The sequence below is a fragment of the Staurois parvus genome, unplaced genomic scaffold, assembly GCF_062004578.1.
Source record: "Staurois parvus isolate SC_StPar_1 unplaced genomic scaffold, SC_StPar_1.0 ptg000090l, whole genome shotgun sequence".
Taxonomy (NCBI): Eukaryota; Metazoa; Chordata; class Amphibia; order Anura; family Ranidae; genus Staurois; species Staurois parvus.
Window position 1 is genome coordinate 11,643,991 of NW_028317886.1, and position 14,486 is coordinate 11,658,476.

A 14,486-nucleotide genomic window follows, 5' to 3' on the forward strand; every position below is an offset into this window, starting at 1 on the left:
TTATTTCTGAAGGATGACGTTTGAGAGGAGAAGAGACCAATGACTGGCTGTTCCATATAGCCGAAAAGTAGTGGTAGCGGGTGGATGGGTAGTTGGAAGGTAGTAATGACGGATATGAAATTGACCACTTGTTTCCAGAATGTGGAAATAGCAGAGCAGAGCCAGAACCTATGTGTTATTGATGGTTTTTGAGTTCCACATAAAGGGCAAGTAGACAAAGCCGGGTCAGTTTTAGAGTAGAGACAGGGCATATAGGCGCTGTGTAGAATCTTAAGTTGTTGTTCACGCCAGAATTCATTGTGATTGAAGGCACATGTGGAGTTGAAGCCTGCTAGTATTTGGTCAGCCATGAATGTGTTATTGAAATCTTTGAACCAGGATTTCACAGCATTGAATGCCTCAAAAGGTTTAGCATATAGAAGGTTTAGTGGTCTATATATGTTTGAAATGTTGTATTTTTGAGAGTTCGCCAAGACATCAATGAATGTCGACTGGAATCTGGTAGATATAAAGGGTGCAATGGAGTTGACAAAGTTCCTTACTTGAAGCATATAGAAAAAGTGATGTGCTGGTAGTCCGTAGGTTTGTAGAACACTGTTGAGATGTCTTGGGGAACCCGTAGAGGTGTCGTATAGTTGTTGTACCAAAGTTAGGTTTTGAACTCTCCAAGTGTCATAAGCATCATAGGATTGTGGAGGAGGAAAAGAAGGGTTATGGTGAATAGGTAGAAAGCGTGAGAGCCACGGAGAGACCCCTAGTTTACGCCTGACTTCCCTCCATGTAATAAGGGTGTCACGGATGAGTGGATTATGTTCTAGGTGGGGTGGCAGAGAGTTAACATTGGAGTGTAATAAGGCTGTGAGAACATATGGATGTGCTAATGCAGATTGCAGGTGGTAATTTGAATAGTTGGAGGAGTGGGTGAGCCAATCTAGGCCTATCTGAAGCAGGCATGAGAGATTATAAATTTGAACGTTCGGTAGGCTGGAGCCTCCCTCGCATCTTGGTAGGAATGGTTTAGCAAGTGCTATACGGGGACGTTTGCCTTTCCATAAAAATGTTGATATTGCCTGATTTAGCCTCGTTATGTCACTGTGTTTAAGGAGAAGAGGTATGGTTTGAAGAGGGTAGAGAAGTTTTGGAAAACTTAAAAAGGTGGGTTCTGCCCAGGAGAGAAAGTGGTAAGTCCTTCCACATTTCCAATTCCCGAATAATTTTGGCGATCGTTGGCGTATAGTTTAGCGTGTATAAAGATGAGGCTAGTTTCCCTATCTTTATACCTAAATAGGTGATATATTTAGTAGCGATTTTAAATGTCGAGTTTTGTGTCCATACCGGGAGGCGGGAATGAAACAATGGAAGCACCTCACTTTTAGAGAAATTTATGCAGAGCCCTGAGCAAATGCGGAAGGAGGAGAAAATATGTTGAATATACGATAGGTCAAGGGATGGTTGCGAGGTAAAAATTAGAATATCGTCTGCAAAGAAGGCAAGCCTCAGCTCTTTTTGCCCAATTGTGATGCCATGGAGGTCAGAGTGAAATAAGAGGAAGCGAGCTAATGGTTCAAGGGCCAAGTTAAAGAGTAAAGGGGACAGAGGGCAACTCTGTCTAGTGCCCTTATGGAGCTGAATAGGGTTGGATATGTGACCTGCAGCTATAACTTGGGCTGTTAGAGATGAATACATGGTTTGGATCAGATGCATAAAAGGGCCTTCGAATCCAAACTTTCTTAGTGTTAAGAAGAGCCATTCAAAATTAACGTTGTCAAATGCCTTTTCGGCTTCTAATGAGATTATTGCTGTGTCTTGGTGTGTTCCGTTAGAGGCTTGACTCAGGGCGGAAATCACCTTCCGAATATTTGAAGCTGCTGACTGTCCCTGCACAAAACCTGCTTCGGAAGGATGAATAAGAGTGGGTAGAATAGTTGCTAGGCGAGAGGCGATAATTTTTGACAGGAGTTTTGCGTCGAGATTCAACAGGGATATTGGACGATACGATCCGGGTTCCATCGGGTCTTTATCTTTTTTGGCAATCAGTTTAATGTGGGCTTGGAATCCAGAGGGAAGGTAGTCCCCTCCTGCCTGAATGGATTGGAACATGAATTGTAAAGTAGGGGAAAGGGTTTCGGCCATGAGTTTGTAAAATTCGGCTGTATAGCCATCAGGGCCCTGGGCTTTACCGTTCGTGAGTGATTTAATAGCTAGAGATACATCCGCCTGAGTAATGGGAGCGTTTAAAGCTTGGAGTGAGGTTGGGTCTAGTCATGGCAAGGATATATGGTCCAGGAAGGAGGTGGCTTTAGTAGTGTCTATAGGATCCGAGCCATAGAGAGTTTGGTAGAAGTTTTCTAAAATGGAAATATTATCTAGAGGATCGTTTTTCAATGTTCCCTGTGCATCTCTCAAAGATGTAAAAAGAGTAGGAGTGAATGGTTTTTTTACATAATCGTGCTAGCAGCTTGCCCGGCTTGTTGCCGAATTTATGAAATTGCAGGTCGTTATATGATTGGTAGGTGGCTTCGTGGGCAGCTGCCCATGTTTCAAAGTGTTGTTTGGCCTCTGACCATGTTTTCCTATGTTCGTGGGAGTTGAGATCTGCTAAGTCTTTCTGTGCCCGTCTTAGACGAAGGCTTGCTACTGTGTAATTTCGGAGAAGGTTTTTCTTGTATGTGGAAGTAAACGCTATGATTCTACCTCATAGAACCGCCTTGCCTGTCTCCCAGAAAAGATTAGGGTTTGTTTGGTGTTGTGCATTTGTTTCACAAAACTCACTCCAGGTAGTACGTAATACTCAGAGCAAGTCCTGATTGTTTGCCAGGAAGGAAGGAAGGGAAGCGCCAGGTGCGTGAGTAACGGTTGTGTTGCGTGTGTTGTATAGATTTGGAAATCGGGGAGTGGTCGGAGATCGCTATATCATGTATATTAGAATCCTTGATGGTCTGTAAGACCATGGTGTTGGTGAAGAAATAGTCAATTCTAGATAGAGTATAGTGTACGGGAGAGAAGAAAGTAAATTCTCTTCCTTCTGGGTGTGTTAGACGCCAAACATTCGTAAGTTGTAATGCCTCTGTGAAGTTGCTCAATAGCGTGTGAATTGATGGGGAGGTGGAGCTAATTAGACCATGTGGAATAAAAGGTTTTAGTTTGTCTTCTCACATATTCATACATTGGTTGAAGTCCCCTCCTAGCAACAATGGAAGGTGCATAAAATTGGATAATTTCGAGGACAGATCTTGGAAAAAAGGTTTGGGGCGAGGAATTCGGGGCACATATATTATCCAATACCAAAGGAGAGGAGTCTATTGTGATGTGAGCAGTGACATATCGTCCCTCCTCATCTGTGGTTAGCGATATAATGTCAGGTGTGATACGCTTATGTATGAGGATGATTACTCCTGCTATGCCAACAGCTGTCCCACCCATAGTTTTTTAATACGCAGAAAGTCTGTTTGGTTTAAGTGAGTTTCTTGGAGGAATGCAATGTCTGTTTTCATGCGTTTGAGATGTCGAAGAATGGCCATACGTTTATGGGGCGATCTCAAACCTTTGACATTCCATGATACCACATGAATCATGAAGATGTAGGTGCGGGGGTGTTTAGTAAGGAATTAATATCTTCCTTATGAGGTAGCGGATCTGTGGACTCAGCATTGTGGTCCATGTGCTCTCGGTGCTCTGTGAAAGAATAAGGCGTTGTAGGGTCTCCAGGTAAAAGGAAAATATAGAGAAGAGAAGAAAGGGGGGAGGAGAGATATACAAATATCGGGGTGACCCAACAGGGGTCTACTGTCAAAATAAAAGTAACAATAAACTGCATAGTCATCTTGAACTTCACATTTTTCCGCATGTCGTCTCCAATCTTTGGCCTGCGTTACCGGAAATGATTGGGTGTGAATCATGTACCGAGGAGTTGCATTGTCAGGTACGAGAAAGGGAGGACCCCCAACAGTAGCATGGGCCACCAGTGAAAAAGGGGGTCAGTGTAACCCATTATCAACGGTAGCGCAGCAGCCAAGAAGTACCATAAGACATTGCATAAACATTGCATATACTTCAGAATAAATGAGAGAGAGAGAGCCCAGGAACCTAAAAAAGAAGCTGAGCAACGTATTTAGCTAAGGGCATTCTAATACGACAAAATACTTTGGTATGAGGCAGTAAATACCAGTTCGTAGGTATGCGGATGAGGTGGACATTAGCCCTCAGGGTGGTCTTTGCTTTGCCGATGCATAAATGACGCGTTGGCACTTTGGTGGTTTCTTTCATGGACTGCGCTGATCTCATGGGCCAGAGTCTCGTGGTGACTGTTGTGAATGATGAGGATCCATGACATCGGGTAAGCTATTTTGTAAGTAGAGAAGGGCTTCCTCTGGGTGTGTGAATGATTTAGGTTCCCCAGCGGATGGAGTGTAGCAGGGTATGCGAGGGTAAATTTGACCCCCTTTTGAAATGGTATAGCACAAATTTGTTGGAACGATTTGCGTTTGCAGGAGACTTCTTGCGAATAATCTGCAAACAGTAAAAGCTTATGGCCGTCCAGTTGCAAGGAACGTGAGTTGCGAAACAAATTGAGTATAGCCATCCGGTCAGCGTAGTTAAGATATTTGACGATTGTAGATCGCGGCGTACGTCTATCATTTGAGGGAGCGCAAAATCGATGTGCCCTTTCAACCAGAGAAGGTGCCGTGATTCCCAGTTCTGCAGGGATCCGTTTAGAGCAGATATCGGGTAATAGGCCTGAATTGTAAGATTCTGGGAGGCCTACAATGCGCAGGTTGTTCCTGCGAGAGCGGTTTTCTAAGTCATCCAATTTATCCAAAATGGTCTGTTGTGCATGTTTGGATTGCGTAGAATTCGCTTGCGTAGCCTGAAACTCATCCTCTAAGTCAGAGAGGCGATGTTCAGCATCGGTTATGCGTTTGGCGTTTTCCCCCAGATCTCTTCTGAGCTGCTCTATACCCTGAGTTACTGCTCTGTCTACTGCCTGGGTAATGGTGGGTAGCAACAGAGAGGCCACAGCCTGTGCAATCATTTCGTATTGATCCGTGGGACTACTAGTCTCAGCATGCCCTGTCAATAGAGTGTGGGGCGGCTGTGCCTCTCTCCTACCTGAACCTGATCCTGAGTCTGGCTCCCACTCTGTCTCCATATTGGCTGACTGAAGGATTAGGTTGGTGCTGCTGTGTATTCATTATATTAAGGCTGCTGTCAGCAGCGTGGTCGGCGGCGGCCATTTTGGCTGCAGGAGGGGGAGGTCTGTCCCTCTGAGCCCTAGCAACGAGATACTGGCCGGGTGTCGCCGGCCGCAAGAACCGCTCCATAGGGGATCAGGAGCAGAAGATGCGGGGGGGGGGCACTCCCGTGGCGTTAGGGTAAGTCCTCCAGTGCAGGGGGCTGCTTTTTTATGCTTAATGTTCCGGAGCCGTGGGATACCTTCCCTAGCTCATGTGCCGCCGGAACCGGAAGTCTTGCATAAGACTTTAAGCAAAGAAATTGCAGCTACTGCGCCATTTACATTAACATATAGATATCATTTTCTTGGACTATAGGACTGTTGGAGTAGTAAGGTAGGCTTATGGTTGGTTGGCACACTTGCCAGATACTTTCTAGAGACATCTTATGTGGGAGAAAAAAAATAAATTCTGCGGTGTCTCATGCAGTTTAAAGCACACCAGCAGATGGTGGATACACTGATGTAGATACACATTGACACAGCATCAGAGTGGAGGTACTATTTATCCAGCTTCACACACATGCTTATTAGCAGATTCTCTCCATTACCTGCACAGATACAACCAGTGCATGTTAATAGACAAAATGCGGTCTTAGTTTTTAATTGATGGTGTAATGCAATGCATGCTTTGCAAGAATGTGTTTAAGTTTTAGTGTCTTTTTTTTTTTTTTTGAAGCTTCATATATTTAATTAAACCATCCAGATAATCCTTCTAATGACAGATTTTCATTATTTTCTGCACATCGTTTCATTATCTCACATATTTTCATCCCCTGCAGTTTTTAAGTATTATTGAAGATAAGTGTTTTTTGTTTTTTTTTAATAAAAACTGAAAAACTTTCTAATCCAGTCTCATCAGAAGACCATGGCCTTCAAAAGTGTTTAAAATCGTACACAAACAGCTGAGATACAGTATGTTGGCATCGTGTTCCTATTGCTTTGTCATGTTATGCAGGCCCCAATGAATCTAAAATACTTTTAAATGCAGGAGCCCTTTAGAATGTGCACAGGCTTATTTAGTGGCATACGTTTCAATTAATTTGCTTATTTTTTTTTTAGTGATTCTGAAGATGTGATGATGAGATTTCTGATACACTATGGCCCATTAGCAGTTATTGTTGATGCCCTTAGCTGGCAGGATTATCTTGGAGGTATAATTCAGCATCATTGTTCCAGAGCCCATTCAAACCATGCTGTCCTTGTAGTTGGTTATGATAAATCAGGTAAGAAGACACTGATATTTATGGCCAATTCATCTGGAATCCTGGGTGTCCCATGGTGGATTTGATTTGTATCTATTGTGTCCACTACTCTAGCTCTGTCATATGTTCCCTGCGAGGTATTTAATAGGACAGTACATTTTCACCATCACCCCTAGTATTTCTGGGAAGCATTTAGAGCTGTAAGCCATACATTCGTACCTTATGTCCTTGTTTCTGTAAAACAGTGTTTCTTCTGTAGTAGAAGTTTCTCTATTTTGTATATTTCCAGGCTGTAGTGTAAAGTTATCATTAAAGACCATTGTCTGGGAAATGTGTAGATGCAGCATAAAAGCAGTACAGGTGTCCAAAGACAAGACGTGATCGTCAGCTTAAATTTTTGGCAATCCCGATGCCTCGACAACTTTGGCCAAACATTACCAAGGAGGAGGGGGCTTAGGTCATCTTTCAGACTGATTTTTCTTGGATAATTCCTGCCCCATGCTTCTGTTAACATAGGCCAGCATTGTCTTACAAAACGTGTATTCTTGGCAGAATGAGTTTGTATGTTTCCACACACATTGAGGGAGAGTTAATAAAACTGTAAAGTGCAAAAACTGGTTAGCTCTGCCTAGAACCCAATCAGTTTCCAGATTTTATTGTCAAAGCTTAATGTTAGAAGCTGATTGGCTACCATATACAGCTGCACCATATTCTAAATACTCCAGTTTTAGTAAATCTCCCCCATTGTGTTTAGTGTTCAGGTTAGTTCCCTAATTAGTCTCCTCTATTATATCACAAGTGACACACAAATCCAGATCCCTGATGCATAAAGGAGGTTTATTTTGTGTTTTATTAGGGCATTGTAAAAGGCCAGTTAAAATTCTTTTCCATATTGGAATGTCAGTAAAGATGACAGATTGAAAACTATTTTGGCAGTTGACAATCCTTAGGGCTCTGAAAGGGCTCTCTCTGAGAGGGAGGTAGAACACATGGGAGGAGTTTTACTAAAACTGGTGCACTGAGAATCTGGTGCAGCTGCACACGGTAACCAATCAGCTTCTATAGGTGAATCAGAGTGACTTGGGAGCCACAGGTGTGATAATTACTAGAGGATCGCAAACATGAAACACATAACTACAACTGTGTTGGAAATATCTACAAATATATGTTGCGCTCCTAAATACTTCTCAATAAATAATAATTAAATTATTAACATTAAATTAATTCAAATTATGATACAAATAACTAATAAAAGTGTATACATACCAAAGAATATTTAAATAGATAATTTCAGCTAATCAATCTCCTCCAAATAAATATCAAAATAATTCCACATGAAATACTCTTCTAAAAAAATATTTTGCCAAGTGCTCATAAATCATCTATTAGTGACATGATGTACTTACTAATACCCTCAATTTCATTTATATTCATAATACCCTCATTTAATATAATAAAAATAGTGAACCAACTAATAACCCTCAACTAAAACGCATTTAAATGATCCCCCATAAATAAAAATAACCAAATGCTCATAAAAAATTAGTAGTGATTAGTATGAATCCAAATATCATCAAAATAATAGTCCCATTGAATAAACAATTGTTTATATATAGTGACTTGGTGCTTGTTCTTCAATTTGTGACTTTTGTGAATCCTTCAAATAGTGAAGATGTGCGCTCACCTCCTTTGATGCCTGCAATTAGGCTATACACGCTTTCGGTTCACTTTCCCTGGAACCTGCTGGACATATACTTTTGCTGGTAAAATTGGGAGATCCTTCCTTTAGGAGTAATGGATGTATCCTCTGGTGGCTGATTATCCCCTCAGGGATTACACACTCCTTTTGTTATCTCAGACCTCCTAATTATCCTCTCCTTGTATTACTCCGCATGCAGGAAGAAATAGAGGACATAGTGCTTTACCTTTTAAAACTTTTTATTCCCACCATCCAAGTATTAAACTCACATTAGACCGGTTTAAATAACGCAATATCCCATTGGAAATCCTCTGCTGGCCTCTGAGTCATACACCTGCCGTCTATCGTGTTGTGCAGCTCCTCTCCGAGTGATGACGTAGCCCCTCCCCTATGCGTTACGTCTCCAATCACGTGGCTTCATCAGGGGGTTGTGATAGGTCAATCACTCATCCATTGCCAGCTTATATATATCCCGTCCTCCATTTTCCCATAGATGTACTGGAGGCGGCCATGTTTTTGGGGTCAATTGGAAGCACAAACTCTCCTTCCTTTTGACACATTTGTTTCAATTACTACGCTACTATCTCGGAAAGATACTTTGCATATGACTCATCGGACTGCCTGGATTTAAACAACCTCTTCTTTTACTATGCATTAGTCTTTTTAATAATACATATAACGATTTAAAATAAGTGTGCCAATTGAAAAATGGCATAAATAACAAATAATGATACCATTAAACAAATAATTATATAAAATCAACAAATAATTTAATTAAAAATAAAAATAATTTAAAAAAAAAAATTAATAAAAAAAAAAAAATTTTTATAAAAAAAGTTTAATAAAAAAATAATAAAAAGCTTAAAAAAAAAATATTTATTAAAATAAACATTTTAAATGGTGCAGAAAGAATACCTCACACTCAATATACAGGTCTGCACCTGTTTTAAATTCATACCGAATGTAAAAAGTACTCTCCCCCACTCTCATGTTCTACATACTTAAAACCAAAAAATATATCATCCTATCATATATGTACGTATTATCCAAACCTAAATGTCACTGATAAAGCAGGATAAATCAAAATCCTTGTTCAAACCTTCTGGTGCTAAACTTCCTAACTCATAAATCCAAAATGATTCTTTTTTACTTATTTCACGGACTAAATTGTCACCTCTCCAGTGTGGATTGTGTTTGACTAAACCCCAAAATTCTATTTTCTCTACTTCTTGATGGTGATGTGATTTAAAATGTAGCGGTAAATGATGGTATTTATAGCCTATACTAATATTGTGTATGTGTTCTTTCATACGCTCTTTAAGACTCCTCTTAGTGCGTCCTATATATAATCGATTACACAGACATTTTAAGGCGTATACTACGCCTTTAGTACTACACGTAATAAATTGGTCTATTTCATACTGTTTACCATTTAAGGGATTGATAAATTTATTTCTACATCTTGGGTTTGCATGAGTTCTTCTACAGCTATAACAATGACCACATCTGTAAAATCCTGTCCCATTGAAGAAACTTAGAGTATTCTTGAGTGGCCTTGGGGGTTCTAATACATTTTTTACAATCTGATCTCTAATATTTGGTGCCTTTTTAAAAATGAACCTAGGTTTATCTTTAATGATAGTTCTCAAAACTTTATCCAATTTCAATATACCCCAATGCTTAGTTATAATTTTTTGTAAGTCTCTGTATTGTCTATTGTAGGGTAATATCATGGCTATCTCCTGTTCTACTTTTTGTTGTTTCTTTTTTTCTAACAACATTTTTCTATCTACCACCTCTATTTTCCTACTTTCTTCCTGTATTATTTCTTTCTTATAACCTTTATCTACAAACCTCTGGATCAATATTTCACTTTGTTCTCTATAATCCTCAACATTGGTACAATTACGTCTTAATCGGAGAAACTGTCCCCTTGGGATATTTTTGATCCACGGTTTGTAGTGACAGCTATTAACAGGGATGTATGAATTTCGATCAGTCTTCTTAAAATGATTTTTTGTAATTATATCCACACCTGTGTTTATTAATTTAAGATCTAAAAAGTTTATCTCTCTCTTGCTGATGTTCCAGCTTAATGTGATATTTTTAGTATTTTCATTTAAATTATGATAATAATTAATCAATGATGATTCTTCTCCTTTCCAAAATAATATGATATCATCAATGAATCTGCCATACATGGCAATATTCTGATTCATGTTATTAAATATTACCTCCTCCTCCCACATAGCCATATATAAATTTGCGATGCTGGGTGCAAAGCGAGCTCCCATCGCTACACCTCTCACCTGCAAATAATATTCTCCTTTGTACCAAAGTAGTTGTGATTAAGACAAAACTTGATACATTTAATAAGATATTTCTGTTGTTTTTTGGGGAGAGATGAATATTTATGTAAAGCCCAAATTGCTGCCTCTACTGCTCCTGTGTGATCTATAATTTTATACAATGAGGAGACATCAGCTGTACTCATAATTACCTTATCACTTTTTTCTAATGATTGTATAGTATTAATCACATATGTGGTATCTTTGATGTAAGCTCTAGTTTTTTCTACCAGAGGTTGGAGAAATTGATCGATATATTGTCCAATTCTGGATGTTAATCCATCTATACCGTTAATGATCGGTCTCATTGGTGGATTTTGTATATCCTTGTGTATTTTTGGTATGGAGTATATTATTGGTGTTTTATTAACCGACAGCACCAAATATTTGGCTTCTTTTTCATCTACAATACCCTTTTTCTTTCCATATTCAATTAATTTATTAAGTTCTCTTTTATACGATCTTATAGGATTATTATTTAATTTACTATATGTTTCATTATCTTCTAACATTTTTCTCATGGACAATTCATATGCATCCTTAGATAATATAACTATTCCTCCCCCTTTATCGGCCGGTCTCACAACCAAATTTTCTCTCTTTTTTAGGGACTTAATTCCTTTATTAATATCCGGTTCTCCCTTGTATGTTTTAATTTTCAATGTTTCAATTTCTTCTATTACTAATTTTTTAAAAATATTAATATAGGTTTTATCTTGATTTTTTGGATTGAACAAGGATTTATTCTTTAACGTACTATGTTGGATGGCATTCACATTCTGACTACTTGCTTTAATAGGGTTCTGTAAGAAATACTTTTTTAAATTTAAATTTCTCACCAATTTTTGTACACTGACGTATGTTTCAAATATATTTAATTTATTACTAGGTGCAAACTTTAGACCTCTATCCAATACTTTTATTTCCTCTTTAGTGAGTGGGATTTCACTTAAATTATATATGCCTTCACCTATGGATCTCTTCTCCTTTTCTTGTTTCCTGTTTCTTCCTCCTCTTTTTCCCCTTTTTCTAATCTTTCTGTGATGTGTGTGGGAATGTGATCCCACCCTAAAAAAGGGTTAGGAATGGGATTTTCCTGATATTGTTGCTCCAATGGTGAATAACTATTGTAAGTAGTATGAATTTAAAACAGGTGCAGACCTGTATATTGAGTGTGAGGGATTCTTTCTGCACCATTTAAAATGTTTATTTTAATAAATATATATTTTTTTAAATATTTTTGTTATTTTTTTATTAAAATTTTTTTATAAAAAAAAAAAAATTATTTATTTTTTTATTAAATTTATTTTTTTTTTTTTATTATTTTTATTTTTAATTAAATTATTTGTTGATTTTATATAATTATTTGTTTAATGGTATCATTATTTGTTATTTATGCCATTTTTCAATTGGCACACTTATTTTAAATCGTTATATGTATTATTAAAAAGACTGTAATGCATAGTAAAAGAAGAGGTTGTTTAAATCCAGGCAGTCCGATGAGTCATATGCAAAGTATCTTTTCGAGATAGTAGTGTAGTAATTGAAACAAATGTGTCAAAAGGAAGGAGAGTTTGTGCTTCCAATTGACCCCAAAAACATGGCCGCCTCCAGTACATCTACGGGAAAATGGAGGACGGGATATATATAAGCTGGCAATGGATGAGTGATTGACCTATCACAACCCCCTGATGAAGCCACGTGATTGGAGGCGTAACACGTAGGGGAGGGACTACGTCATCACTCGGAGAGGAGCCGCACAACACGATAGACGGCAGGTGTATGACTCAGAGGCCAGCAGAGGATTTCCAATGGGATATTGCGTTATTTAAACCTGTCTAATGTGAGTTTAATACTTGGATGGTGGGAATAAAGAGTTTTAAAAGGTAAAGCACTATGTCCTCTATTTCTTCCTGCATGCGGAGTAATACAAGGAGAGGATAATTAGGAGGTCTGAGATAACAAAAGGAGTGTGTAATCCCTGAGGGGATAATCAGCCACCAGAGGATACATCCATTACTCCTAAAGGAAGGATCTCCCAATTTTACCAGCAAAAGTATATGTCCAGCAGGTTCCAGGGAAAGTGAACCGAAAGCGTGTATAGCCTAATTGCAGGCATCAAAGGAGGTGAGCGCACATCTTCACTATTTGAAGGATTCACAAAAGTCACAAATTGAAGAACAAGCACCAAGTCACTATAAATAAACAATTGTTTATTCAGTGGGACTATTATTTTGATGATATTTGGATTCATACTAATCACTACTAATTTTTTATGAGCATTTGGTTATTTTTATTTATGGGGGATCATTTAAATGCGTTTTAGTTGAGGGTTATTAGTTGGTTCACTATTTTTATTATATTAAATGAGGGTATTATGAATATAAATGAAATTGAGGGTATTAGTAAGTACATCATGTCACTAATAGATGATTTATGAGCACTTGGCAAAATATTTTTTTCAGAGGAGTATTTCATGTGGAATTATTTTGATATTTATTTGGAGGAGATTGATTAGCTGAATTTATCTATTTAAATATTCTTTGGTATGTATACACTTTTATTAGTTATTTGTATCATAATTTGAATTAAACCAATCAGCTTCTAACTTCAGCTAGTTCAATTAAGCTTTGACAATAGAACCTGGAAGCTGATTGGCTACCATGCACAGCTGCACCAGATTTTGTACTCTCCAGTTTTAGTAAATTAATCCCCATGTATTCTACCTCTCTCTTTGTAGTCTTCAACCCCAGAGTATCATACAGAATAACGAATGAGCAAATAAACATTCAAGTTGGGATTTCTGTCTTTGCATTTGGTTGGAATGTATAATTCAGAATTGTTTTTCAGTTTTCAGTTGAGACTGCGTTTGTGTCTGCCAGACATTACTTTTCATGGCTAGTCCTCATTTCATGCAAATGTTTATTTCTTCCTCTACTCTGTTCTTTTATTTGTAACCTCTGGCCTGTGTGGAATATTTTTTTTTTTTTTTTTTTTTTAGGTGATATTCCTTACTGGATTGTGAAAAACTCTTGGGGTACAAGATGGGGTATAGATGGCTATGTACATATAAAAATGGGAGATAATTTATGTGGTAAGTTTAAATGGTCATTAAAAACAAATGATATACAGATTATATTCTCTGTAGTTTGTTAAATGATAACTTACTTTTAGTACAGTTATACTTAAAGTGGAAGTAAACCCTAATTTTTTATGTTTATCCTACAAGTAAGGCTTACTTCTAGGTACTGTAAATATCTTCTAAACTTGTACTGTTTAGGAGATATTTACTGTAGCAGTGCCGGTGATGTCACGGGTGCATGCGCACTGTGCTCTCAATGGACTGCATGCATTATTTAATCATTTCTCTAAAAAATCTAATATTGTTATTATTTATTGTGTTAAGGTTTGAATAAACTACACAGACCACGATTTAGCCGCTATATATTGTCTTTAAGTAAAACCAAGTTGTGTTACAAGAATATTGCTTTCATTCCCTTCCTCCCCCTTCCTGCCCAGGCCAACTTTCAGGGATGTTGCACTTTGAATGACAATTGCGTGGTCATGCAACACTGCACCCAAATCAAATTTTTACCATTTTTTTGGTGGTACTTAATCACTACTGGGTTTTTAATTTTTTTGCTAAGCAAATTAAAAAAGACAGAAAATTTTGGGGAAAAAAAAACCTTTTCTTCGTTACTGTTAACATTTTGTAAGTAAGCAATTTTCCTTCACTGATGGGCACCGATGAAGCGGTGCTGATGGACACTGATGAAGAGGCAGTGATGGGCAGTGATATGCTGCACTGATGGGTCTTCACTGATGGGCAGTAATATGGTTCACTGATGGGTCTGCACTGATGGCCAGTGATATGCTGCACTGTTGGGCACTGATATACTGCACTGATTGTGTTGCACTGATAATCAGGGCACTGATGATCATTGTCCTGATTATCACTGTAAACGTCCTCTTTTACAGGAAAGATAGTTATTGGCTTTCCTTTC

At 38.2% G+C, this 14,486-nt stretch overlaps 1 protein-coding gene across 1 annotated transcript in view; it reads left to right on the forward strand.

Moving 5' to 3' along the window:
• Window positions 1–14,486, forward strand: part of CTSO (cathepsin O) — an 82,193-nt gene that overhangs the window by 44,404 nt on the left and 23,303 nt on the right. Inside the window, exons 6-7 of the mRNA XM_089670417.1 lie at window positions 6,293–6,456; window positions 13,484–13,576. Coding sequence (XP_089526543.1) covers window positions 6,293–6,456; window positions 13,484–13,576 — 257 coding nt within the window. The remainder of the gene's footprint in view (window positions 1–6,292; window positions 6,457–13,483; window positions 13,577–14,486) is intronic.